General features: G+C 40.3%; 1 protein-coding gene across 1 annotated transcript; it reads right to left on the minus strand.

The window, feature by feature from the left end:
• Nucleotides 1-5158: 5158 nt before the first annotated feature.
• Nucleotides 5159-5470, minus strand: LOC131596880 (uncharacterized mitochondrial protein AtMg00820-like). Its single transcript, XM_058869616.1, has one exon. It carries the CDS (start codon nt 5468-5470, stop codon nt 5159-5161), a length of 312 nt encoding a protein of 103 aa, XP_058725599.1.
• Nucleotides 5471-25471: the final 20001 nt, after the last annotated feature.

The raw sequence follows: 25471 nt of genomic DNA on the forward strand, positions 1-25471 counted from the left end.
TACCTTGTGGTTCGGATGAACTTGCAACGTAGAAGCCTTTCGACCTCTGCTTTAATCTTTGAATGAATCTCTGGCGCGAACCTTCTATGAGTCTGCTTTATGGGCTTCTTCCCTTCCTTTATTGGTAACTTTAGTTCGACCAGGTCTCTTCCTAAACCAGGCATCTCGTCATAGTCCCAAGCGAAACAGTCTTTGTTTTCCATTAACAATTTGATGACTTTTGATTTCAACGCTGGGTCTAATTTCGCACTAACGTATGTTATCCTCTTTCGATCCTCGTCTCCAAGATTTACTTCCTCGAGTGGATCTTGGGCTAACATTTTTATGTTTGATGCCATTGGGTCCTTCTCGAATCCCAAGGGTTCTTCGTCGTAGATTGCGTCTAATCTTTGACTCAAATCTTCTCCTGAGATTTCTTCGACTTGAACTGAATCTTCAGGGGGCTGAGGGATCATGTGTACCCCAGAATCTGTCATTTCTTCCTTCCTTGGAACTGCATTAACCATCATATTTGATAATTTGGCTTCAAGAGCCGTCTTTCTTTTGTTCTCGGCTATATAAGTCGAAATCTTTTCGAAGAATGAAGACTCAGACATCATCAACGTCATCATCCCAGCCTGTTGGCCGTATTGTTGGATCATGCTCTATTGGTGCGGTATCTTCTGGGCCGTCCATTATTTCTCTGTTCCATTGGAAACCATTTGTGTGCAAAGACAAGTAATACAATGCGTTCTTGTTTGGGGTGTATATATCTTCCGCAGCATGGCAAGGTCCTATGTTTGCCAAGTTCCTATCGAAGTTAGTCTTATTAACCTGGTTAACTTCAGCCATGTAGTAACTTTGGTCTCCCTCAATATTCTCTACTATGCCATCTTCTCTCCAAATGGTTAACCTTTGATGCATTGTCGAAGGCACAGCAGCAACCCCATGGATCCCTTCCCTTCCGAGCAAGAGATTATAATTTGCTTTCGCAGGTATGACCATAAACATAGTTGGCCTTGTGACTGATCCCACCGTGAGATTTACTTGGACAACTCCCAAGGTTTGCCCTATTTTGCCTTCATAGTTAGACAAAACCATGTTATGTGGCCTTATATCAGTATCAAACATACCAATTCTTTTCAGCATGTATTGGGGCATTAGATTCACTGCTGCCCCGCCATCTACCAGGACTTTATTAATTCCAACATTTTCAATCTTAGCCCTTATGTAGAGTGGCTTCAAATGGTTTCGCATACCTTCATCAGGCCTTTCGAAGAAGGCATTCTGCTCCTCAACTGCACCGTTGTTTAGAACATAGTAACATACAGGTCTGTGTTTTGCCATCTCTTCGACGTCAGCCTCCTCACAATCTTCAACTTCAGTTTCTTGATTAAACTCGTGAGGGAGTACAGATACAACATTGCAGATGAGGTTTATAGATGATACTCAATCCAAGTCAAAATCATTTGTCATTCTATCATCCTTTTTCCAAAGGCTGGAGTGCATCCTCTCCTCTTCTTTCTCGTTCTCAGAATCGAACAACTTGCGCTCCAATGGAGGTTTGCTTGTCTTTGCCCCCTGCATTGGGATTTGATTGCTACTTGTCTCTCCAACCTCCCTTGGTTTGAATTCCCTTTGGGCTTTCTTCATCCTCTGGTGTCTTCTCCATTGGGATCTGGACAGAGGATTTTTGCCTTTGTAATTTTCCAACCTGTACATCTCTCGATTAGAAGTCTGGAATTTTTCTCTATATGCCATTGCAGTTCTTCCACCTTGGTCCCAACTTCGCCATTTGTTGGTTCTGGCACCAGCTTGCATCCATCTATCCCTGGATATGTCTGCAAGAACCTTAAATGTGACCCTTCGAGCTCTAGGGTGTGGGCTGTCAGGCCTCCTTGATGGGGTTCGATCATCGAACCCAAACAAGTTAGGACGCAGTCCCTGGGTCTCCCGACCCATATAAAGATACACCCTTTCGAATGATCCTGCTAGCAGTTCGTCATAGACTGCACCAAATCTAGGGCACAGTGCAACTTCAGAATTGTCGTTGTGACACCTGACCAAAAAACCAACCAAGCTTTCTTCGGACCTTGGGTACACTTTCAACAGCAGGTTCCCTCCTCTCCAAGGTTGCTCTAACCTTTCTTGCAAAGCCCTCTTGAAATTGGCCTGGATCCTCCGATTTGTCATAATCGAACATCTTGGGCACATCACCCTTTTTCCACCATTCTTTATATGACAATTCCAAAGATAATCCTTCAAACTGTTTCCCCTTGGCGGAATCTCAAGGTTTGCTTTCTCCCACATCAACCATTTTCCTAGTTCTTGGATTTCAGATAAAGGACGTCTAACATTGACCATGTTAACAACAGCTGGAGGAACTTCAGAAATCTGTATCTGCTGAAGCTTCACCGTGAGGTCTTCAGTGGCCTCACTTGTTTTTCCTTTCGGATCTTCAGTCATTTCAGCATCGAAGGATCCTTCAACATCAGTATTGAGGATCGGATTGTCATTTAGGCTTTCAGTAGCCTGCTTTCCATCTGAAGTTATCTTTGATTCAGCAGCATGAATTTCAGATACTTCCACCATGTTGACATCAAATGGTTCACACAAGTTAGTGTCAGCCACGTTCAAAGGATCGGCGTCAACCTTCATAGAATTCTTGCTTTTGTCAGCGAATTTCAAACGTCCATCCTTGATAGCATTCTGGATTAGATCCCTGAAAAGAAAACATTGTGAGGTTTTGTGGCCTAGGAAACCATGATATTTACAAAAACCTCTCTTCTTCCGTTGTTCTAACGGAGGAATTTTAGAACTAGGGAAGTATTTAATCCTTAAATCCTCATTCCCTGCTAAGTCTCCGGCTTCTGTCAGATACCTGGCAATATGTTCCATCGTTGATTCATTCGTGTCCCCTGAAAACTTAGTAAATTTTGGCACTTTGGTGCCCCTTGGCAACTCTGTTTGCATGATATAATCCGCTATGGGAGATGTATAATTTGGACGTCGAAGTCCAGTACTGAGGCCATTAATGGCCATAACTCTCTCTATCATAGCAGTTAAGTTATTTTCTGTGGCTAGGTTTTCTCTCCTGACTCTCTGAACTACTTCGTCTGGGTGTTCGTCCCTACCTACTATCCTTAATCTGGGTCTTTCTTCCTCAAACCCTTGCTGGGCGGGAATAGTTCTTTGATTCGAAGCCTCTAAATCTATTACCCGATTCCTTTCGACCGTTGTTGTTCTCTCTGGAGGAATTACGCCAGCAGTGGTTGCACCAGGCCGAGGTACTGCATTTTGGATACGTTCTAGAATGGGGTCTCCTTCTCGATAAGAGGATTGGTTATTTCTCCGCTTGGGTTGTGGAACACCCATGAATTCTGCCATTCGATTCATTTGGGATGATATCTTTTGAAAAGTTTCCCTATTCTCCCGATTAGTACTAGCAATATTTGTTGCTAAAGGATTTAAGATTGACGATAATTCTCTGGCCAGGGTTCCTAACATATCGTGATTACTTGCGTCCATCTCTTGTCGGAATGCTGCTTGATTACTTGTGGTAAAATTGGGTATTTGGGAAGAGAAGCCAGTATTTTGTGCGCTTTGGTCTCCATTCAAACGCAGATGATCCAGGGGAGAATAACTGGGTTGCGGCATTCGTCGAAGCATGTTGCATCTCGCTTGCACTTGAGGATGGAGGTGCGGTAGTCGATACCAAAACTGGAATAGTCCCTGTCGTTGCTGTATTGTTTTCAGGTATAGCCTGGGAACTATCCATGGGTCTCGATCCACTCGGACCTAGTATGTTCTGCGCTCCTTGAGTAGAAGTCGAAACATGCGCAGAATTTGCCGCTCCTGTTCCTGACCCTTGTGGGGGATCTTAATCTCCCCCCGCACTGGCCGTAACGACCATTTTCTTGTTGTACCTTCGTTTGGGAATCGGTTGTGCATTGTTTGTTAATTTACCGTTCCTAAGGTTCATACAAGGTCTTGATATTTTCTAGACAAAACAAAACAATCGATTAATAACAATCTGTTTGACACTGTCCCACTGGGCGTGCCAATTTGTTTACGGTGATTTCCGGTAAACAACCGCTAGTCTTCCAAACTATAATAAATATGATTTGGTTACTCGCAGGATCGACTAGATTGATCCTAGGACATAGTCAAATAGGTTGTTATTCATGATAGTTCGAATTATGTCTATGATTGGTGTGTCTCGAAATAAGAAATACTTGATCAAATAAATAAAGATTAGCAATCACCTTGTTATACACGTAAATATAACATCAGCGAAAGGGTAAGCTAAAGATAAAACATAAGACAAAACTGTAAAAGTGCGAGAATCTTAAAGTGCAGAAAAGTTAAGTGCTTCGAAGATAAATGACATGAAAATAAAGAGTGCAGGAATGTAAATGACAGAAAGTAAACGAAAACGCAGTAATATCGAAAGATACTTGAATAAAGGAAAATACACATGTATTTAAATTGGTGTTGGTGTCATACGTACATTTCTCAGCGAACTCTTTCTCTTAACACTTGATACTTGAGCAATATGTGAGTGATTTGTACAAAATGAACACACGGAATCCTAACATTAAGACCCTTATTTATACTAGTTGCGACCCTAACGGTCCTACACTAATCTAATGCCACGTTGCTCGCAGAAAATCCAGGGATGCCATCTGTCTTCGTGCGGTTACATAAACTACTTCGAAATTCAAATCATCCCGCCTGAATATCCCTTCGACGCGTGGCAACATAATCGGAGTCGAGAATGTCACGAAACCACGCTAACCTTCAGTACTTCGCATGTTTCGCAAAACGTCTAAGTCCCAAAGACTATTCTTTCTAAATGTTCACTTCAGTGTCAACTATCTTTGTTCCAACTTAAACATCATTCTCGAAGCATGGCCATCAGTAGCCATTTTTTATCTTCAAAGATGATCATTAGTAACCATCTCCTTCGAATTTCAGACCTTCGAAGAACATTCTTCCCAAAGGAAATCTTCAGCTAATAGGTGGATTGAGTGTAACCTGGTTGCAAGAGGAATGCTGTCAAATTTTCATACCATTTGCGGCTAGCCTGCTTCAGACCATAAAGGCTCTTCTATAAATTACAAACCTGATTGGGCCAGCAGTGATTATCTCCTTCTGGTATGGTCATATACACATCGTGTTATAGCTCTCCATGTAAAAAGGAGTTGTTCACATCGAGTTGATGCATAAACCAGTAATTTATGGCAACAGTGGCAGGCAATGTCCTAATTGTGGTGAGTTTTGCCACAAGTGAGAAAGTATCAAAGAAATCCAGACCGTCAATATGATTAAAACCCTTGGCAAATAATCTTGCCTTATACATCTCTATTGTGCCATCACCTCTATGATTTACCATGAATGCCCATTTGTTTCCAATAGGCTTAACATTTGATGGAAAATCTACTATGGTCCAAGTTCTATTCTTGTTCAATGCTTCTAATTCAGAATCCATATCCTTGATTCAATGGTCAGATACACATGCCTTTTATAGTTCTTTGGCTCATGTGTAAGTGTAATATTGGATGTAAAGACACGATGATATGCAGATAAAGAAGACAACGAATCATAACTTGAAATAGGATAAAGGACCTTGACTTTACCTGAAGATGTCTTGTCTTCTAAAGCATCAGAGAAACTACACACATAATTTAAGAGATGGCGAGGGATTTTCTTGGTTATGGCAGATCTAGGTTGTGGCACGAGTGCAGTATTTTGCGGGATATTTTAAATATTTATGTCTATCTTATCAAGTAGATCATGAGGGTTGTTAGCATCCTCATGTTCCTCATATTTTTGCTCTAAATGTCCAAGGTTATGATTGTGATGATCTAGTGTTTTAGTAGGTGTATTTTGTGAGAAAATGGGAATTCGTTCATGGTCAAGAGAAGAATTTTTGTGTGTGGGTGTATTTGATGGAAGTATGGTCTTAGGATCAGTATAGGTGTGGTATTACCAAGTGGAAGAATTTTCACTTGAGTATGGATAAATATGTTCACGATGTATAACATTTCTAGAAATGAAGACTTCATGACTGTTAATGTCATAGAGTACTACACCCTTCATACCACTTTCATATCCTAAAAAGACACATTTTCTACCTCTTGGCTCAAGTGTAGTTCTATGCATATGAAGTGTGGATGCATAAGCTAATGAACAAAATACTTTAAGGCTATGCATATCTGGTACTTCATTGTGTAATATGAAATGAGCTTGTTTTCCCCCAAATTTCTTGGAATCAGTAACATTAATAAGAGGTTGTGTTAGCTGAAGATTTCGTTTGAGAAGAATGTCCTTCGAAGATTTGGAATTCAAAGGAAGATGGTTACTGATGATCATCTTTGAAGATAAAAATGGTGGCTGATGGCCATGCTTCGAGAATGATGTTTAAGTTGGAACAAAGATAGTGAGCGCCGAAGCTAAATTCGAAAAGAATGGTCTTTGGGACTTAGACGTTTTTGCGAAATATGAAAAGTACTGAAGCTTAGCGTATTTTCGTGGTATTCCTGTTTCTAATTATGTTGCCACGCGTCGAAGGGAGATTCAGGCGGGATGATTTGAATTTCGAAGTAGTTTATGTAACCGCACGAAGACAGATGGCATCCCTGGATTTTCTGTGGGTAACGTGGCATTAGATTAGTATAGGACCGTTAGGGTCGAAACTAGTATAAATAAGGGTCTTAATGTTAGGATTCCGTGTGTTCATTTTGTACAAATCACTCACATATTACTCAAGTATCAAGTGTTAAGAGAAAGAGTTCGCTGAGAAATGTATGTATGACACCAACACCATTTTAAATACATGTGTATTTCTCTTTATTCAAGTATCTTTCGATATTTACTGCATTCCATTTACTTTATGTCATTTATATTCCTGCACTCTTTACTTTCATGTCATCTAATTTTCGAAGCATTTAACTTTTCTTGCACTTTAAGATTCTTGCACTTTTATAGTTTTGTCTTATGTTTTAGCTTTGACTTACCTTTCGCTGATGTTATATTTACGTGTATAACAAAGTGATTGCTAATCTTTATTTCCTTGATTAAGTATTTCTTATTTCAAGACACACCAACCATAGACATAATTCGAACTATCATGAATAACAACCTTTTTGACTATGTCCTAGGATCAATCTAGCCGATCCTGCGAGTAACCAAATCATATTTATTATAGTTTGGAAGACTAGCGGTTGTTTACCGGAAATCACCGTAAACAAATTGGCACGCCCAGTGGGACAGTGTCAAACAGATTGTTATTAATCGATTGTTTTGTTTTGTCTAGAAAATATCAAGACCTTGTATGAACCTTAGGAACGGTTGATCGGTCACCATTTTACACTCATTTTCATCATAAATTCGACACACGATCATCATGTTTGGTAACACTTTATGTTTTTTTTTCAAATGTTTTCTTTAATTGATCTAGTTTCAAGTTTATTTGTGTGAAGTTTGTTTTTGTGTCATTCTCATTGTAAATTAGATGCTTTTGATCTCGTTTGGTAATGGTTTCAGGTTTGCTTCGGATTTATGGAAGATCGCATAGCCAAGATGTGTGAGAAAAGGGAGCAAGAAGCAAAAAAAGAGCATATGGGCAAAGGCGGACACGGTCTAACCGTGTCACCTGACACGGCCGTGTCAGACCCCCTGAAGAAACTCAGCCCTAAGACCAGAAGCTGACACGGTCTGCCCGTGTCAAGTGACACGGCCGTGTCAGCTGTGCGGACAGAATTTCTGAATTTTGGTTTTTCCAATCTTTTTAAAGTCCAGGGGCAGTTTAGGTATTGCGGCGGAGATCTGAAAACCTAGAGGGATTAAAAGAGGATTGAGAGACAAAGAGAAGAGACTTTTGGAACGTACAAAAGAATTCCAGAAGAGATCAAGATAGCGTTATCAAGGTTGTGGAAGACGAAGAGATTCAACGGTGGACACCATTGAAGATCAGAGTTCTCCTAATCTTTGTAAATGTCTAAACTTTTTGATTTTGGTTTCTTGAATATTATGAGAGGCTAAACCCCCCAATTCCAGGGGGTGTCTCTGATTTGCATTGTAATGACTCTGAATATCGTTGTTCTTTAATCAAGCTTTCATATTTTGCAATTTAATTGTTTAATGTTTTTATTGCTTTCTTTGTCGGCAAAACAAGATTGATCCACGGTTAACAATCTGTAGGACTACGGTTGTTAAGGTTTTTAAACAATTAAATATTATTGTTATCACCTAGGCCTAGGGATGCCGTAAGGTTATTTGAAAAATTCTTGATTATTTACATCTTTGGTTTACAAACCTTTGTTTCTAAGGACTTAGGCATTAGGATTGCAAACCAAAAGGTTTTCACTAAGGACTTAGGAAAACACCCTTAAGAACAAATAGTTGCATCATATGAACTTGTTAAAGAGATCTTATTACAGAGTCATTAGAAGGCTGATCATACACCTACCTTGGCATTACTTTAAATTTATACACAAAAGCTATTTTACTTTCAGCTTATTTATTTGAATTTTATTATTACAATATAAAAACCCCCATATGCTCTTTTGTTTAATTGACTGTTTACAATAATTTATCTTTCCTACGCAATCCTCGTGATCGATACTTGGGGTAAAACCCATTATTACTACATCGGTGAAAATAGTACACTTGCTATTTTTCCTATCAACGGTAAATTAACAAACAATGCACAACCGATTCCCAAACGAAGGTACAACAAGAAAATGGTCGTTACGACCAGTGCAGGGGGAGATCAAGATCCCCCACAAGGGTCAGGAACAGGAGCGGCAAATTCTGCGCATGTGTCGACTTCTACTCAAAGAGCGCACAACATACCAGGTCCGAATGGATCGAGACCCATGGATAGTTCCCAGGCTATGCTTGAAAATAATGCAGCAACAACAGGGACTATTCCAGTTTCAGTGTCGACTACCGCACCTCCATCCTCAAGTGCTAGCCAAATGCAACTTGCCTCGACAAATGCTGCAAATCAGTTATTTTCCCCAGGATCATCCGCGTTCGAATGGAGACCAAACAGTCAATATGGAATGCCATATCCATATATGACAGGTACACGAGGAGCAGGACCTACATACACTGCAACTAACCTAGCAACGTTTTCGCCAAATGCTGGTTCAGTGGGTCGAAGCGCACAAAACACTGGTTTCTCTGCTCAAATACCCAATTTTACCACAAGCAATCAAGTAGCATTCCGACAAGAGATGGACGCAAGTAACCACGATATGTTAGGAATCCTGGCCAAAGAATTAGCGTCAATCTTAAATCCTTTAGCAACCAATATTGCTAATACTAATCGGGAGAATGTGGAAACTTTTCAAAAAATATCTTCCCAAATGAATCGAATGGCAGAATTCATGGGAATTCAACAACCCAAGCGGAGAAATAACCAATCCTCTTATCGGGAAGGCGATCCCATTCTAGAGCGTATCCAAAATGCGGTTCCTCCGCCTGGTGCAACCACTGCTGGCGTGATTCCTCCACAAAGATCGACAATGGTCGAAAGGAATCGGGTAATAGATTTAGAGGCTTCGAATCAAAGAACTGTTCCCGTCCAGCAAGAGTTTGAGGAAGAAAGACCCAGATTAAGGGTAGTAGGTAGGAACGAACACCCAGACGAAGTAGTTCAGAGAGTCAGGAGAGAAAACCTGGCTACAGAGAATAACCTAACTGCCATGATAGAGAGAGTTATGGCCAACAATGGCCTTAGTACTGGACTTCGACGTCCAAATTATACATCCCCCATAGAAAATTATATTATGCAAACAGAATTACCTAGAGGGACCAAAGTACCCAAATTCACAAAGTTTTCAGGGGACACTAGTGAATCAACGGTGGAACATATTGCAAGGTATCTGACAGAAGCAGGAGATTTAGCAGGGAATGAGGATTTAAGGATTAAATACTTCTCTAGTTTGCTGACAAAAAATGCTTTTGTTTGGTTCACTACCCTACCCCCAAATTCGATAGATGCTTGGACAAACTTGGAAAGATTATTCCATGAACAATTTTACATGGGTCAGACCAAGATAAGTCTGAAAGAATTGGATAACATCAAGAGGAAGTTCACAGAACCCATAGATGAGTATCTAAACAGGTTCCATTTGTTAAAGTCAAGATGTTTTACGACTTGTCCCATAGCATGAACTAGTCGAAATGGCTGCTGGTGGTTTAGATTATTCAATTAGAAAGAAACTGGATACTGAATATCTAAGGGATATGGCCCATTTGGCAGATAGGGTTCGATAGGTTGAACGTCTAAAAGCAGAAAAGGCTAGGGCAAACAAGGGCTACAAGAAAGAAAGGGTAGCGTATGTCGAAGCAGAAGATGTTGATAGCGAATCTTTCGAAGACTCATACAGTGTAGAAGAGGTCGAAGTAGATCTAGCCGAACTAAAAGAAGCACCACCATATGCTTGCAAATTACTTACCCCTGCCAATGGAAAAAATCCAGTAGAGAATGATAAGAGCGATAGATTTCCTAAGAAAACTTATACATTTGATGTCACTAAGTGTGACGAAATATTTGATTTACTAGTGAAAGATGGCCAAATGATAGTGCCTCCTAATTCTAAAATTCCTCCATTAGAACAACGGAAGAAGAGACGTTTTTGTAAGTATCATGGTTTTTTAGGCCATAAAACCTCACAATGTTTTCTTTTCAGGGATCTAATTCAGAATGCTATCAGAGATGGACGTTTGAAGTTTGCTGATAAGGTCAAGAGCCACATGAAGGTCGACACAAACCCCTTTAACATTGCTGACACTAACCTGTGTGAACCACTTGATGTCAACATGGTAGAGGTGTCTGAAGTCGAAGTTGCTAAACCAGGAACGATGTCAACTGGAAAGCAGGCTACTGAAGGCCTAAATAACAATACAGTCTTCAATACTGATGTTGAAGAATCCTACAATGCAGACTCAACTGAAGTTTTGAAAGAAGAAACCAGTGAGGCCACTGAAGACCTTAGGGCGAAACTTCAACAAATTCAGATTTCTAAAGCCCCTCCAGCAGTTGTTAACATGGTCAATGTTAGACGGCCTTTGTCTGAAATTGACGAACTGGAAAAATGGCTGACAAGGCAAAAAGGAAATATTAAAATTCCGCCAAGAGGAGAAAGCCTGAAAGATTATCTCTGGAATTGCCATGAAAAGACTGGCGGAAAGCAATGGATGTGTCCAAGGTGTTCGATCATGCTGAATCGAAGGGTCCAGACTAACTTCGAAAGGGCCCTGAGAGAAAGGTTGGAACAACCATGGAGAGGATGAAATCCTTTGCTAAAGGTATACCCAATGATGGAAGAAAGCTTGGTAGGCTTCCTGGTCAAATGCCACAGGGAAAACACTGAAATTGCACTATGTCCCAGATGTGGAGCAGTCTATGACAAAATACAGGCACGGTCATTCGAAAGGGTGTATTGCTATATGGGTAGAGAAACTCAGGGACTTCGTCCTAACCTGTATGGTTTCGATATATGGACTCCATCGAAGAGACCTGACAGCCCACATCCTAGAGCTCGAAGAGTCACATTCAAAGTTCTTGCAGACATACCCAGGGATAGATGGATGCAAGCTAGTACCAGAACCAACAAATGGCGAAGTTGGGACCAAGGAGGAAGAACTGCAATGGCGTACAGGAAGCAATTCCAAACCTCAAATCGAGAGATGTATAGGTTGGAGAACTATAAAGGCAAAAATCCTATGTCCAGATCCCAATGGAGAAGACACCAGAGGATGAAGAAGGCTCAAAGAGAATACAAACCGAGGGAAATCGGAGAATCTAGCAGTAACCAAGTCCCAACCCAGGGGGCAAGGTCAAGTAAACCTCCAGTGGAACGCAAATTGTTCGACTCTGAAAATGAGAAAGAAGAGGAAAGGATGCATTCCAGCCCTTGGAAAAAAGATGATAGAATGACAAATGATTTTGACTCTGATGGGGTATCATCTATAAATCTCAACTGCAATGTTGTGTCTGTACTCCCTCACGAGTTTAATCAAGAAACTGAAGTTGAAGATTGTGAAGAGGCTGACTTCGAAGAGATGGCGAAACACAGACCTGTGTGTTACTATGTGCTGAACAATGGTGCAGTTGAAGAGCATAATGCTTTCTTCGAGAGGCCTGATGAAGGTATGCGAAACCATTTGAAAACACTCTACATAAGGGCTAAGATTGAAAATGTTGCCCCAATACATGCTGAAAAGAATTGGTATGTTTGATACCGATATAAGGCCACATAACTTGGTTCTGTCTAATTACGAAGGCAAAATAGGGCAAACCTTGGGAGTTGTCCAAGTAAATCTAACGGTGGGTTCAGTCACGAGGCCAACTATGTTTATGGTCATACCAACAAAAGCAAATTATAACCTTTTGCTCGGAAGGGAATGGGTCCATGGAGTTGCTGCTGTGCCTTCGATAATGCATCAAAGGTTAACAATTTGGAGAGAAGATGGCATAGTAGAGAATATTGAGGGGGATCAGAGTTATTACATGGCTGAAGTTAATCAAGTTAATAAGACTAACTTTGATAGGAACTTGGCAAACATAGGACCTTGCCATGCTGCGGAAGATATATACACCCCAAACAAGAATGCATTGTATTACTTGTCTTTGCACCCAAATGGGTTCCAATGGAATAGGGAAATAATGGACGGCCCAGAATATACCGCACCAATAGAGCATTATCCAACAATACGGCCAACAGGCTGGGGCGACGACGTTGATGATGTCTGAGTCATCATTCTTCGAAAAGATTTCGGCTTATATAGCCGAGAATAAAAGAAAGACGGCTCTCGAAGCTGAATTATTAAACATGTTGGTTAATGCAGGTCTAAGAAAGGAAGAAACGACAGATTCGGGGATACATATGGTCCCCCAATTACCTGAAGATCCAGTTCGAGTCGAAGAAATCTCAGGAGAAGATTCGAGTCAAAGGTTAGACGCAATCTACGACGAAGAACCCTTGGGATTCGAAAAGGACCCAATGGCATCAAACATAAAAATGTTAGCCCAAGATCCACTCGAGGAAGTAAATCTTGGAGACGAGGATCAAAAGAGGATAACTTACGTCAGTGCAAAATTAGACCCAGCGTTGAAATCAAGAGTTATCAAGTTGTTAAAAGAAAACAAAGACTGTTTCGCTTGGGATTATGACGAGATGCCTGGTTTAGGAAGAGACCTGGTCGAACTAAAGTTGCCAATAAAGGAAGGGAAGAAGCCCATAAAGCAGACTCCTAGAAGATTCGCGCCAGAGATCCATTCAAAGATTAAAGCAGAGGTCGAAAGGCTTCTACGTTGCAAGTTCATCCAAACTACAAGGTACGTCGAATGGATTGCCAATATTGTACCTGTTATAAAAAAGAATGGTTCATTAAGAGTATGCATAGATTTTCGCGATCTGAATGCAGCAACTCCTAAGGATGAATATCCCATGCCCGTAGCAGAAATGCTAGTAGATTCAGCCGCAGGCTTTGAGTACCTAAGTATGTTGGATGGATACTCTACGTATAATCAGATCTTCATTGCAGAAGAAGATGTGTCTAAAACAGCTTTTCGTTGCCTAGGGGCAATAGGCACCTATGAGTGGGTTGTAATGCCTTTCGGTTTAAAGAATGCTGGGGCAACCTATCAAAGAGCAATGAACTCTATATTCCATGATTTTATAGAAACATTCATGCAAGTATACATAGATGACATCGTTGTGAAATCTGTTTCAGATTACGATCATCTTGATCATCTAAGCCAATCATTCGAAAGAATGAGAAAACATGGCTTAAAGATGAATCCCCTAAAATGTGCTTTCTTTGTGCAGGCTGGAGATTTCCTGGGCTTCGTAGTCCATAAGAAGGGAATAGAAATTAAACAGAATAAAACGAAGGCTATCATGGAAACTAAGCCTCCATCCACGAAGAAAGAACTGCAGTCCTTATTGGGGAAGATAAACTTCTTGAGAAGGTTTATCTCTAATTTGAGTGGACGCACGCAAGCTTTCTCCCCTCTACTTCGACTCAAGCAAGGAAAGTTCGAATGGCGTGCTGAACATCAAGAAGGTTTTGATAAAATCAAGCAATACTTGATCCATCCACCAATTTTGTCTCCCCCAAATGGGAAGAAGCACATGCGCCTGTATATTTCGGCTTCAGATAACACAATAGGCAGTATGTTAGCGCAAGATGAAAATGGCATCGAAAGAGCCATTTATTATTTAAGTAGAGTACTCAATGATGCAGAGACTAGGTATAACGCAATAGAAAAACTCTACCTTTGTTTATATTTCTCTTGTATCAAACTTAAGTATTATATAAAGCCAGTTGATGTTTATGTTTCGTCTCATTGTGATGTTATCAAACATATGCTATCAAAGCCAATATTGCATAATCGAATTGGCAAATGGGCTTTAGCCCTTACTGAATACTCACTGATATTTCAACCTCTTAAGGCAATGAAAGGTCAGATTGTATCAGATTTCATTGTTGACCATGCAGTGGTCGAGAACCCTCAACATTATGTAGATTTGAAGCCTTGGAAGCTATACTTCGATGGTTCGACTCATAGAGAGGGAACTGGTGTTGGAATGTTGATAATTTCTCCTGATGGAATTCCAACAAAGCTCAAGTACAAGATTGAAGGTCCCTTATGCTCCAACAATGAAGCTGAATATGAAGCACTGATTGCTGGACTTGAAGCTTTGTTAGAATTAGGGGCAACCAGAGTCGAAATTAAAGGAGACTCCGAACTAGTGATTAAGCAACTAACAAAGGAGTACAAATGCATCAAAGAAAACTTGATCATGTACTTTGTCATAGCAAATAGGTTGCTTAAAAATTTTTAATATGTGTAGTTAAATCACGTCTCGAGGACCAAGAATCAAGAAGCAAACGATATGGCACAGTTAGCCTCAGGATACAGGGTATCAAAAGAAAAATTAGAGGAACTGATCGAAGTAAGAGGAAAAGCAATGGCTACCAAGATTTCCCCAAGTGATCTGGAGAATTCACAATTAGGTTTTGCCAGCAAAGAAGAGTTTGAAGTATTAAATATAGACTCTTTAGCAGACAAATATTGGAGGAGTCCAATTGTGAACTATCTAAAAGATCCTTCGACAGACACTGATAGAAAGGTGAAGTATAGAGCTTTATCATATTTCCTGATGGGGAACGAATTATTCAAGAAAACTCCTGAAGGAGTATTGTTGAAATGTCTGGGTGAAGAAGAAGCGTATTTGGCTCTCTCAAATGTACATAGTGGAGCATGTGGTGCACATCAAGCGGGGTACAAAATGAAATGGCTTCTGTTTCGATATGGAATGTATTGGCCTTCTATGTTAAAAGACTACATAGAATTCGCAAAAGGGTGTCAAGAATGCCAAGAGCATGCAGGTATTCAACATGCTCCAGCAAATGAGTTAAGTTCAATAATAAAACCATGGCCTTTTAGAGGTCGGGCACTAGATCTGATTGGAGAAATTCACCCTAAATCCTCTAAGGGTCAAAGATACATACTAGTAGGAATAGACTATTTCACAAAATGGGTCGAAGCGATACCGCTGGAGAATGTTGACCAAGAGGCTGTGATTGAGTTTATTCAGAAACACATCATATACAGATTTGGAATCCCAGAAATTATAACCACAGATCAAGGATCAGTGTTCACTGGGCGAAAGATGCAAGACTTCGCCAAAGAAATGGGTTTCAAGTTGCTTACTTCTACACCTTACTATGCTCAGGCAAATGGACAAGTCGAAGCACCGAATAAGATAATAATCGGTCTCATAAAGAAACACGTAGGAAAAAAGCCTAGGAATTGGCACAAAACCTTGGACCAAGCGCTTTGGGCTTGTCGAACATCTCCAAAAGAAGCTACAAACACTACACCTTTCCAACTAACATTTGGACATGACGCAGTACTCCTAGTTGAGATATATTTGCAGTCAGTTCGGATACAAAGACAGGCAGAAATTCCTCCTAACATGTATTCGGAGTTGATGATGAACGAATTAGTACACTAGGACGAAGACAGACTTCGAGCATTGGAGATGATAAAAAGACAAAAAGAAAGAGTGTCCAGAGCATACAACCAAAAGGTGAAAGGTAAAACATTTATCAATAATGACTTAGTTTGGAAGGTTATTTTACCTATAGATCGAAAGAATCAAACACTTGGTAAATGGTCCCCACACTGGGAGGGACCCTTTCGAATCTTGAAAGTATTCTCGAATAACGCTTACGAGATAGAAGAGTTAGCAGAAGATCGCAGGATCCTAAGAGTAAACGGGAAGTATCTAAAGAGATACAAACCAAGCATGCACGAAGTAAAGATTGCAAAAACGTAGATATTGAGGCATACTACGTAAGCCAAAATGGTTGAACCAACACCAAAATGGCTTTGTGTTCAAACAAACATGTATGGCAAATAAAGTAAGAAGACAAAAGAAACTTCAAAATATTTTCCATTAATATCAAAGGAGTACATTCATTACAGAAAAGGTGGTTCCCAAAACATTGAAGATTACAAAATCCAAAACGTAAAAACCTAAAACTAACCACCTACTAGTTGATCCTTTGTTCTAAACCCTCTAGGGGAAACATGGGCAAGCTTTCCGCCTCGAACATGTCCATGGATCCAGAGTTATGCATCCTCCTTACTATTCCCTATTTGAGGAATATGTTAGATAAGAGCCTTCCATATGGAAGACACGTTACAACCCCTTGACGAGCAGCAGCCATAGAAACTGCTTCAACAAGCCCTTTGAAAATCATTAAAGGGAAGTTGATTTTCTTCCTACGGAGGGCACAGAGGATAAATTCCAAATCCTCCACCATGATGCTGTTTTGATCATGGTTTCGTGGATGAAAGTTGCCCACGAGAAGTTGATGCCAAACCCTAATGACCTTGACGCTGAAAGGATCGTTATCCATAAGAGTCCTCAACAGAAGGTGAGTAGTCATGTTGAAGCTATTGTCCTCAAAAGTCTCACTAGAGTTATTACATCTCATCAGGTTAGAGATGGTGGAGGGAGTGATTCTAATGTGGGCATGTCGAACCTCAGAGACTATAGTGGTTCTGCCTTCCGGATCTATGCGTAGAGACACAAACATCCAAAAGTCTGCTAACATATTGGGATAAACAGGTCCTTCTAGGATTTCATAGTAGAAATCAAGTTCTTGGTTAGCAAAAAGGGCACTGATGCTTATGAAATTTTCCTCAAGTTCTTCTTCAGAGAGTTTGAACTCCTTTTTTATGCAAGCCCTAATGTTATTGTGAGTGAGGGGTAGTGCCATGGGGAGAAGAGAAGTTTGAAAAGGGTTTTTTCTGACTCCGTGTTTGAGAGAATGCAAGAAGAGAAACAAAGTTTTAGACAAGAGTTCTGAAGCAAGCTTGAAGAAAGAAGTATAATGCTAATCCTTTATATAGACCAGGGGCAATAAAGGAACGGTTCAATTTTAATGATTGATTGGACTGCGTTTGGTATTCCAAAGAGAAGTTATGGCTTCCGCCGTTTTCCGCCCTTGGAAGTTGAGATGTAATCATGAAAAACTGGTGCACGCACGTCTCAAAGAGACGTTTTGAAGAAAGTGACATCATCACTTAATGATGGTTACGGCTAAGGGAGTAGAAACGTCAAGTCTAGGCTAAAAGGGTTGCGAAGGATAGTCAGGTCACGTGCTGACATTTATTAAAATTACTGTGACAATACAAAGAATTTTTTTTTTGCAAGTTTGGAGAAGTGCTAGGGCATTACTTACGACAATTGCAAAATAAAATATGTGGGGAGATTGAAAGACAAAAGTTGCACATATATATATATATATATATATATATATATATATATATATATATATATATATATATATATATATATATTTCTGGAGGAATTCGATTACAAAACAAAATAAGGACACATTACAAAAGGAAGTACAAGGTTCGAAACGACTAATTGAAATCCCTAGGAAGATTGTCCTTTATCTTCGAATACTGAACCTCCCATGAAGATATGCGAAGTTCAATCAAAGCCCGTTGTTTCTTCAATTCTTCGATTTCGGGCACTAGTTTCTGCGCAGCTTCGAAATGCTGGATTCCTAAATTTGCAACTTCAGTCAATTCCTGCTCATTGATTTGTTGAATTGTTGCCTGACGAGATTCAGCTTCTTTTATCTTCTCTTCGAGTTTAGTAATTTCCTGCTTCCAGGATTTGATATTCTGCTCACATTCGTCATACTCTTTTTGTTTCTCTGAGCGTTTAAGCTTGAGAGCGTCGCCCTTCTTCGTTGCATCAGTAACAGCTTTCCAAGAAGAACTATGAGAAGCCACCTTTGTAGTAAGTTGTTCATCAACATTTTGCTTTCGAAGAATGTTTGATTGAAGCTGTTCGATCAGAGAACCCAGCAAAACAATCACCTCTGAGACGTCTTTGGAAACCAGAAATAGATCCACCTTCTTCAAAAGTTGGTTTAAGCTATGACATTTGGTAGGTTCCTTACTTAGAACCTCAACAAGGTTGGTTTCAAAGAACTTTTCCTTTATCTGATGAAGAAGACTAGGAATATCATCTTTGCCACCAGACTCCGCTTGAACAGTTGAAGAAGCTTCGAGCCCAAGAGGCGAAATGCTATCAATATTCATCATGGCCTTGAGGAAGTTGAGAGGATGAGTTTGCTTAAGTTGCTCCAATTCTGAAGGAGTAGGCTTTGCTTGGGAAGGCGTCGAAGTAGTTTCAGGAGAAACTATGGTCCCAAAGGTTGAAGTTTCGTGAGGACCAGCTGTGGCTGGTTTGGAAGTTTCCTCCATAGCATCTTTTTTAGATACAGTATCCTCACTGGCAGTTGGTTGTCCAGCTGCATTGTTACTACCTGAACATTGACAATCTGCTCCCATATTTTTGCTTTTGTGGGTAGGAGGAGAATCATCAGTTGAATGGCTTTCTTCAACTGGCATATTAGGAATAATGGTCGCAAGAGGCTGAGCGTCTTCGACAACTGGCGAAAGCACGTGAGATTTGTCTGCATTGAGTAATTAGAACACATTATGATGGGAAGGTTGCAAGAAATCTGTTTGTCATAAGAAAGAACATCCATTTACCTTGGAGATTATCAAGGTCGATGGTGAGGTTGAAGGCTTTGAGATCAGAAGTGGCTGTGCCAACATCGTCCTACAATCATAAGGTAAAATGCTAACTTAATTGTTTAAGTTAAAATTTATAGAGATGATTATGTTTTCCAAATACCTTGGTTGGAATGTTATATGGACTCGAGTTGTGGCTTTCCACAATGAGGACATTATTAGCGGCTTTCAGGGGTGACTCTTCAAAAGACATTTTATCACTTGGCGAAGTAATATTCGTAGAACCAGACCCCTTTTCTTTGCCTGAAAGAGTGGCAGTCTTCTGTCTTTTCTCGTGTCCTTGCCTGGTGCGAGGAGGAGATTTGTCTTCATCATCTGAAACGACTATTTGAGAAGCTTTTTGCTTCGAATGTACCGGAGGTTTCGAAGTCTGAAGAATATAAATTGAGTAAAGTAAGTACTATCCACAGAAATATACAAGTTGGAATATAAAATGCGTACGTACCGTGGGTTTCTTGCCGGTCGTGGTAGAATCACTCCTACTTGTCCTGTTGTTCTTCGAAACTCCAGAATCCTTTTGTACAACGGCTTCCTTGATCTTTCTCTTTCGAGCAACGGCTGTAGTTGAAACTGGGATCAGTATTTCAGCAAAAAAAGAAAAGTTAGTCGAAAGTTGTCTAAACCCAAACCTTCAGGTATTGGAGTCAAGACACGAACATGTTCAAGATCTATATGAAGATGTCCTTTGAAAGTATCCAGGGTATGCTTAGTCGGGACCACTCGTTCAGCGCGTTTTTTAGTGCTTTCCTGAAGAATTTTAAAAGCGTTCCCACACACAAACCAGTCTGGGAAAGGAGGACTTAAAGCCTCACCAAAATCAGCACTTGGCAGTGGAGGGAATTTTGGAGGATTAAGTTTGAAAGCCACTTCATAACGCAGTTCTGGTCGAACAGACGGGGGCAGTTTCAACTTATCCAGTTTAGCGGAAAACTTTTCGCGTAAAATGACTGCAGCTACACGAACGGTCTGACTAAGATCATCAAGCCTGTAAATAGTCTCAAAGAATTTTTGAAAGGCTTGGATTTCTTTAATATGAGTCGAGGTACCTTTGTGAAAGTTTTCCTGCACATCAGCAAAAGCTTCAGTTAGTTCTCGAGTAAGGCTCTCAGCATCAAAGATTTGCATGGTGTAGTAATCTGTCCACCATTGTTGGAAATCTGGAGTAGAATAAAAGGAAGGTTCGAAAGGAACAGGAGAGAGATTGGTAACACCAGCGTATCTGGCGATTTTTGATTCACACTCATCTTCAGCTAGATACAAAGTATGTAGACACATATGGTTCCTTTTCTCATACAGGCATTTGGGTTTTATTTGAACCAATCCAAATTGTCTCGATACCAGATTTGGTTGGTAGGAGAGAAGAACACATTGGCCTTTGGAGGGTCGAAGACGATGATAAAATAGCCTCGGGGTAAGAAAAGCTTCCCAAATAATCATGGATTCAGTTTGTTGATCTGGGGACATTGCTGGAAACCTTCGAGTGAACCATTCAGGACCCACTGTCCTTTGTGCGAATGGAGCCATTGAAGGGCTGAGTTGATGACACTGAGCGAACATCATGACATATGCTAAAAAATGTTCGCGAAGCTTCCCGGTTTCTTCTTTAGGAGTTAGCAGAGCCAACCTGGTTCCTTCTACAACTCGATTTTTGATGCTTGGGTCTTCTTCGTTCACAACACCTCGAAATGGGAGTTGAGCCTCGAAAGTAGCATTGAGCCACAGTTGCAGCAGCCAGAAAGAACCGGTAAAAAGCAGGGATCCTGTGGTATAATTCTTAACAAGGTCTGTTGCTTCACCTAGATTCTCATAGAGAAACCCTAGAATTAATTGGCTCAGGTTTAGTTGTGCCCCAGCGTGTAGTTGATTGGCCATACAAAGATACCTCTTTGCCACCTGAATGGACCTAGAACAGAAAACGCACCTCGAGAGCCATAATGCTAAGAAAGCAATATGCTCTTCGTCCGAGACTACCTCATTATTCTCGTCATGATATTGTTGAATGAACGCAGTATAAGTAACTGTTGCTTCGCTAAAGTTAATGGTATCGGTATCCATGACATTGGGGTCAAAGGTTTCTCCGGTTGGTCGAAGCCCCGTGACAGCAGCTATGTCGAAAAGCGTGGGGGTGACCATTCCGCATGAAAGATGGAAAGTGTTATGGGAAGCATCCCAGAAATGAACTGATGCTACTAACATGGTTTGGTTGTATTCTAAACCTATTTTGGATAATTGGATTAAGTCATAAATTCCCAGTTGTTTCCAGAAAGAAGCCTTTTGTTTTCTACTCTTGCTAGCCAGGCGTAGTACAATTCAAGGTCTTTTGCTAAAGGAATTGACCTAAAAACTTTCACAAAATTGGTTACATAATTTAACCTAATTTTCTCTAAGGCTGAAGGTGTTACAGTCGAAGTATCTTCTGCACCATTAGGATCTTCTAAGATTGGACGGCCATCTTCATCTATCTTATTCTTACTAAATAAGGGCCTAGTTTTATAATAAGCAGGAAAGAATTTATTCAAAGCAGAATTACTTTCTCCTGGTAAAGGTCCCATGAAGGCATGAGTTTTTCCAGAAAGTTAAAAGGGAATGATTACCTGAGAAGCATAAATGGTGCGCACTTCTACAGTATTTGGGTTTGGTATGTACTCCTGATCCCCCATCTGTGTAGATTTCTGAAGTTTCAAAGCTGGTTGAAGAACGTTTGAGGAAGATGCCATGAGTAAGTTTGATCTGGGAAATGGGTTTGAATGTAATCAGAGACGTTCTTTTCTGTGGAAAGAATGAAGAAATAGAGGTGAAAGTTAGTGAGGGTAGGATTTCAGGTATTTAAAGGTTTAACGGAAACCCTTTCAAATATTTTGGGTAAAAGCCAAGAGACACGCGGCAGGTGTTGATTTAATCCAACGGCGGTCGAATAGTTATTAGCTTTACTCCTAGTATATAGGAGTAATGATCATGAAGTAAGACCAGAACGTGGGAATGTAAGTTATGAGTAGACATCTTTGAAAATGACAAGACGTTTTGGAAACAGAGTCATAAATGATTGTGACGTCAGTCAATGGTCTCGGAACTCTAAAACGAAATCTTATTATAACAAGAAACGCCTATTTCTCTTGTTTTTCGAAACAGGCATTTATTGGGGGCAATTTGTTAGCTGAAGATTTCGTTTGAGAAGAATTTCCTTCGAAGATTTGGAATTCAAAGGAAGATGGTTACTGATTGATCGGAAAAATAGCAAGTGTACTATTTTTACCGAAGTAGTAATAATGGGTTTTACCCCAAGTATCGATCACAAGGATTGCGTAGGAAATACAAGTGATTGGACTCAGTCAATTAAACAAAAGTTCATAAGAGTGTTGTTTCAAATAAGGAACAAGAGAGATTAAACTACTAAGAAATAAAGGAAATTAAAACTGAGCTTTTGAATATGAGAAAATAATGCTAAGGTAGGGTGTGTGATTCTCTCTCTAATTCCTCTGGATGAAGATCTCGTTAACCCGTTCATATGGTTCAATTATTCATTCTCAAGTATGATTATCCTAAGTCCTTAGTGAAAATCTTATTTGATTTAAATTCCGATTACTTAAGTCCTTTGAGAAATCAGACAAAACCAAATCATTAATTTATCAAGAATTTCCGAATAACCAGATTATATCCCTAGTCCTAGGTGATGATCATAAGGTTCAATTGTACACAAACCCTAACAATTGTAGTCCTACGAATTGTTAACCACAGAACAATCCTTATTGGTCCGATAAAGAAAGCATTATAAACATTATACAATTGAATTGAACAAGACAAACTTTAAATTAACGAAATACCAAATCCAGAGTTATTACATATCGAATCAGGGACACCCCCTAGCATTGGGGGGTTTAGCCTATCATAGTATTCAAAAAGCACAAATGAAAAAGTTTAGACATTACAATCAATTGGGAGAACTAGGATCTTCAATGGTGTCCACCGTTGAATCTCTTCGCCTTCCAAAATCTCGCTTCCGTCTTTTTCTTCTCTGCAATTCTCTATTACGATCTATCCAAAAGTGTCTTCTCTTTTGCCCTAGGTTGTTCTTATAACTCCCTTCCATTCAGGTTGCAACTGAAGTACCAAAAATACCCTTACTGGTCCCCTTCAAGTGAGGAAAGTCAAGAAAATAAAATCAACACGCCTCAACAACACGGGCCGTGTTGCTATACACGGGCGCCCGTGTTGTTCCTCTGCTCCTGGGCCAAAAAATCACTTTCCACGTATCTTTCCACACGGACCGTGTGCCTGAACACGGGTGCCCGTGTGAAACCTCTGCCTTGCCTTCAAAATTGCTTTTCCAGCCACTTTTTGACACGGACCGTGTGCATGCACACGGGTGCCCGTGTTGACCTCAGACTTGGCTTTTTCGGCTTCTTTTTCCGCTCGTGCGCGCCATAAGTTTCTATCTCTCCCGTGCATCAACCTGGCCAAAAACAAACTAACAACCAGCGCATAAAACGACACTTTTGTAATACTCAAAACACATTAAAATGCAACAAAGTCACACAACCGAAAAACAAGAAACTTACTTTAAAAACATATGCCAATGCCACTTAGTATTACCAAGATTACGAATTTTGGTCGGAAAAAGGTGCGGAAACTTACTAGAAATGGTGACCGATCACAACCCCACACTTATCTCATTGCTTGTCCTCAAGTGATGTATCCAGGCAAAACAGACGTCACCGACGAGATTCTTTTCTCCACAACACAATCAGGTTTTTCGCAAGGTTCCTTCACTTAGCAATCGAGTTTCTGGTTTCCTTCTTCAAACTATCAACTGCATTATCACTTTCGAGCACTCTTTCACATGCAAGCTTTTCACAATCTCACAAAATCTCTCCAGGTTAAAGTGTCTACACTCACAGTACCAAGGCATGCATATTACTTTTAACTTTGAACATATTCTCTAATCACTACACACACAAATTACACACACTTCATGAGGTCTTAGAGCTGTATCGTGGCTTGGGTTTGGTGGGGTAAACAAGGAATGGGATAACAAATGGTTTTGGTGCTCGGCATTTATATTGGATTCACTTCTCTACTCATAATGATTTGAATCGTAAAAATGGGGTTTGGACCTTATATGGTCTTTCACAAAAGTGGGCAAGGGCTAAGATTTTTCTTGTTTTGATTTTTAAACCCTTTTTTTTTTGGATATTCACAAGTTCCACATTCATCTTTTCTCTTTTTTTTTTCTTTTCTTTTGAGATATTTTTTTTTCTTGCCCTTTTTCAATGGTTTACAACCCCACACTTAGATCCTTTAGTGTCCTTCAAGAGATTAACATGAATGCCGAGCGATAACATGAACAATGAGAATGCGGGTGGTAAAAAGAATACCAACAATGAACAAAACACACATTACGGCTCAAAAGGGGTGACGATGGATATCATGCATACGGGATGGCTAGAAAGGCTCGGAGTTACGAAAAAAACTTGCCTCAGTGTGCGCTTTCGTAGTGTACTTGTGTTATGAGAACATACGCAAAATCAAAGTGAATAGTGTCATACCTGACTGGACTCTCATGTGGAGTTATGAATTTGGCTCTGAAATCTCACCGGGTCGGTTAAGCTCGCATGCTTCAAGGTGCTCTTGGTGTCCTGCAGTTTCCTTTCATCTAAAGTGCACCATACTCCTCTCTTGGTTCAGTGTCGACTTTTTGCGTCCTACCTTCTTCCCTTTGATTGTGTCAGCTTCCGTGGTGCCTGCGGAGATCAAGTTTGGAATGTGTTGTTCAACCACTAACTATTAGTTCACTCCCTTCCGACTTGTATCCATTATCTGGTAACACCATGATGGCATTTCACCATACAAACTTGAAAGAAACACACTTAAAAATAAAAGTAAGAGAAATAAACCTAATCAAATCAAACAAACTAAACTATGAATTCAAAACAGAAAGCAAAGCAATAAAATAAAAGAACCTCCCCCACACCTGAACGAAACATTGTCCTTAATGTTTTAATTCTAGTGTGACGAAGATTACCTGGCTTACTGAAACGGTGGTGGAGGAGGAGGATCCTGCGGAAATTGCAACATAAGGCGTCGCATCATCTCTTGGACATCATCCACCACAGCTCCTTGTCGAAACAACTCAACACCTTGTCGTGTTTGCTTGGTACGGAGAGCGCCAATCTCTGCTTGTACCCACCCCCATTGATCCGGAGTCATGGAGGATGACCCAGCAGTGTGTTGGAAGAACTGCTGAGGAGGCGGGACAGGGTGATCCTGGGTTGGAATGTCATCCTCCATGTCGTCACCTGCAAAATTATGATCATGTGGAGGGCTTTCACCCATATA

This window comes from Vicia villosa, linkage group LG4 (assembly GCF_029867415.1).
Source record: "Vicia villosa cultivar HV-30 ecotype Madison, WI linkage group LG4, Vvil1.0, whole genome shotgun sequence".
Lineage (NCBI taxonomy): Eukaryota > Viridiplantae > Streptophyta > Magnoliopsida > Fabales > Fabaceae > Vicia > Vicia villosa.

Bases quoted from the DNA above. Each gene is read 5' to 3' on its own strand.
- LOC131596880 (XM_058869616.1), bottom strand. From the start codon at position 5,470: ATGGATTCTGAATTAGAAGCATTGAACAAGAATAGAACTTGGACCATA.